General features: G+C 38.6%; 1 protein-coding gene across 1 annotated transcript in view; it reads right to left on the bottom strand.

Annotated features, from left to right (window-relative positions):
• Positions 1-756: 756 nt before the first annotated feature.
• The window catches only part of LOC121382340, a 4926-nt gene continuing 2670 nt past the window's right edge, over positions 757-3012 (bottom strand). The window contains exons 3-4 of the mRNA XM_041511926.1: positions 2060-2122; positions 757-919 (exon numbers count right to left, since the gene is read on the bottom strand). Of these exons, the coding sequence (XP_041367860.1) occupies positions 798-919; positions 2060-2122 (185 nt within the window). The 3' untranslated portion in view covers positions 757-797. The remainder of the gene's footprint in view (positions 920-2059; positions 2123-3012) is intronic.

The following is a 3012-nucleotide window of genomic DNA, read 5'->3' on the forward strand; positions in this document are numbered from 1 at the left end:
CCTTAACGAGGCCACTCACGTGGACATATAGATCAGACTTTAAACATTTAGACCTTCGTTCAAAATTTTATGTCGAAATTACTCCTTTTTTTTTTTTTAAATATTATTAAGTAGTCCGATCCTCTCTTCTTTCTCTTATTTATTTTTGGACTGTCCTTCTAAAATGCTCCAAATTATATAAATATTCGGCCAAGCAGTCAATTCTTTTTTTCTTGGCTTGTATTTATTTTTATTTTATTCTATTCACTTTTTACTAATTGCTATTTTCAAAATTCTGCCCATTTTCAACACTACACCCCCCCCCCCCCCCACACACACACACACATCCCGAGTCAGGCCACCAATCATATCGGAGGTCGGATTCGGGATGGGCGTGTTCGAGACCCTAGTGGTATATGGGCACGTTAAACTAGTTATCATCATCACCTCAAACTTATCGTCCCTCTCCCGTCCCGAACGTAGTCACTGGCAGAGATTAAGCCCGTGATGGGCGTGCCTGAAACCTTTGTGGTATAGGGCCACATATGAAGAGTTCTTCTCTTACGGCTTTTTTAGTGCTTAAATCTGACCCTTGACCTCGACCTCTCATTGATCTAGACCTCTAAAATCGGCTAGCCTCTTCAAGTACAACTGTGCCAAATGTGATGATTGGGGCAGCAAGACACGGTGCTTGTGCTAAGTTATTCCACTATATATTATACACTGTTAGTATATGCAAGAAGATGTTGAAAATATAACAACTAAATAAACACAAAATCATTGCACAGATATCTTTATTTGTACGAAGACTGGTTGCTTTAATGTTTTTTACAACAAATCTTTCCGTATTCACAACTGAATGTAAGTAGAACTCTGCTTATAACATACTCCTTACATTCGACGATTGATAGGCACTCAATGTCTCGACTAAGCGGGCAATCTGAAATAAAAATTGTAAAAATTAAAAATCAATCAGAGAGAGAGGGAGACAGACAGACACAGAGGGAGATGCATGGGGAGAGAGAGAGAAATAATAATAAATAAAGGAAAGGAATATTTGTTTAACGGCACCCCAGCACATTTGAAACTACGGCTCTTCGGTAAACATCTGATTATTTCATCGCCGATGACCTTTCCCTTGTTTAGAGGATTATTGAACGATGGCTCATATATAGCTTCGTTGCATTTAAGAAAAGAAAATACTGCATCATTATACATACGTAGGATTTTATCTTTTAACGATGTCGTAATTGTAAAAGTCAGAGGTTAAAGCTCGTATTATTTAACGACACCAATAGAACGAAGTGGTTTATTAATCATCGGTTATTTTATGTCAAATATTTGTTAATTTTGATGTGTAGTTGCAAGGGATATTTAAAGGAACTTTCCCATAGACAGAGTAATACATACCATGCCTTTCATATACCAGTCGTAACAGGGATGGAAAAAACCCAGTCAGATAATAATTTTGAATCAAAAATATTATTGGTAGTAAATATTAAGGCAGAGATTAATTATACTTGTAGAATGCAGGGAATTGCATTTCAGAACATCTAGTTTTTAAAATGTTACAGGGGAACATACCCCCAAACCTCCTAGAAACCTTGCTTTGCGTTCCTCGATCTCAATCAGCCCACCCACCCCACCCCCATATCTACTTGCTTCTGCCGTGCCTGTGAATGGCTTCGACCTTACTACCCAAGCACATGATGATCAGACAAACGTTCTACCGACTAGTGTCTTTGTCTTGGGACGTTTTTGTTGTTTTGTTGGGGTTTTGTTGGGTTTTTTGTTGGGGGGGGGGGGGGGGGGGGGGTAGGGGGGTAGGGTGGTGGTGGTTGGGGGCGGGTTCTTAAATCTAATGTCGCAGACCTTTAGCATGATTATTTTGGAGTTCACTTATAACTTTAAACTTTGAACACAATAAAAATAAAACATCAATAACTATCCATAGTGAACAATATTGTTAGCTCCATGGAGTTTCACATTAAATGTTCTTGATTGTTTTTTCCTATCCATATAAACAGCGGATCTCAAACTAGGAGAGATAGATTAACAAACGAATAATTGCATTGTTTACTTGTCGCTGCTGTTGTAGTTGTAGTGGTTGTTGTTGGTGTTTTTGTAGTTGTAGTAATCGTTGCTGAAAATGAAAATACATAAGTAAACAATTATTGTGTCTAAGGCTGCCAACCAGAGACAGAATTGTCCACTTTTTTCTCTCTTTTTTTGTCACAAAACAAAAGTTTGTTTTTTAAAATCGTAAAAGAAAGCATTTTTATTTATGTATTTCAAATTATATGGTTTTGCATTATTCCAATTTCATATATACTGTTCCATCCCCGAAACACCCTGACCAAAAAAATAAACCACCAAAAAAACCCAACTCCCTCAAAAAAAACAAACAAAAAAAACAAAACAATCCAACAACAATACTTTACAAAAAGAAAAATAGTGGACTACTCTTAATTTCGAACGAAACCTAACCTGTGGCCTGTTCATGTGGGCGAGCGATCATTAGACTGGTTTTTTGCGCCTAACGTTAGATGAATGTGATGCGATAGAAGACGATGGTACCAGTCACTCTGTTCGCGAAAACGTTTGTTTTGTTTAACGACACCACTAGAGCACATTGATTATTGGATGTCAAACATTTGTAATTTTGACATATTGTCATAGAGAGGAAACCCGCTACATTTTTTTTCTATCAGTAGCAAGGGATCTTTCATATGTACCATCCCACAGACAGGAACTTTGATATACCAGTCGTGGTGCACCAGCTCGATCGAGAAATAGGCTATTGGGCCCATCGACGGGGATCGATCCCCGACCGACCGCGCATCCAGCAAGCGCTTTACCACTGGGCTACGTCCCGCCCCATATGTACGCGAGTGCTTGACCTCTAGGACAAGGAAATGTTTTATTTACGGTTATATGGCGTCAGACATATGGTTAGGGACCACACAGATATATAGAGATGAAACCTCCTGTTGCCACTTCATGGACTACTCTGTTCGATTAGCATCAAGGGAT

This window comes from Gigantopelta aegis, chromosome 9, assembly GCF_016097555.1.
Source record: "Gigantopelta aegis isolate Gae_Host chromosome 9, Gae_host_genome, whole genome shotgun sequence".
Taxonomy (NCBI): Eukaryota; Metazoa; Mollusca; class Gastropoda; order Neomphalida; family Peltospiridae; genus Gigantopelta; species Gigantopelta aegis.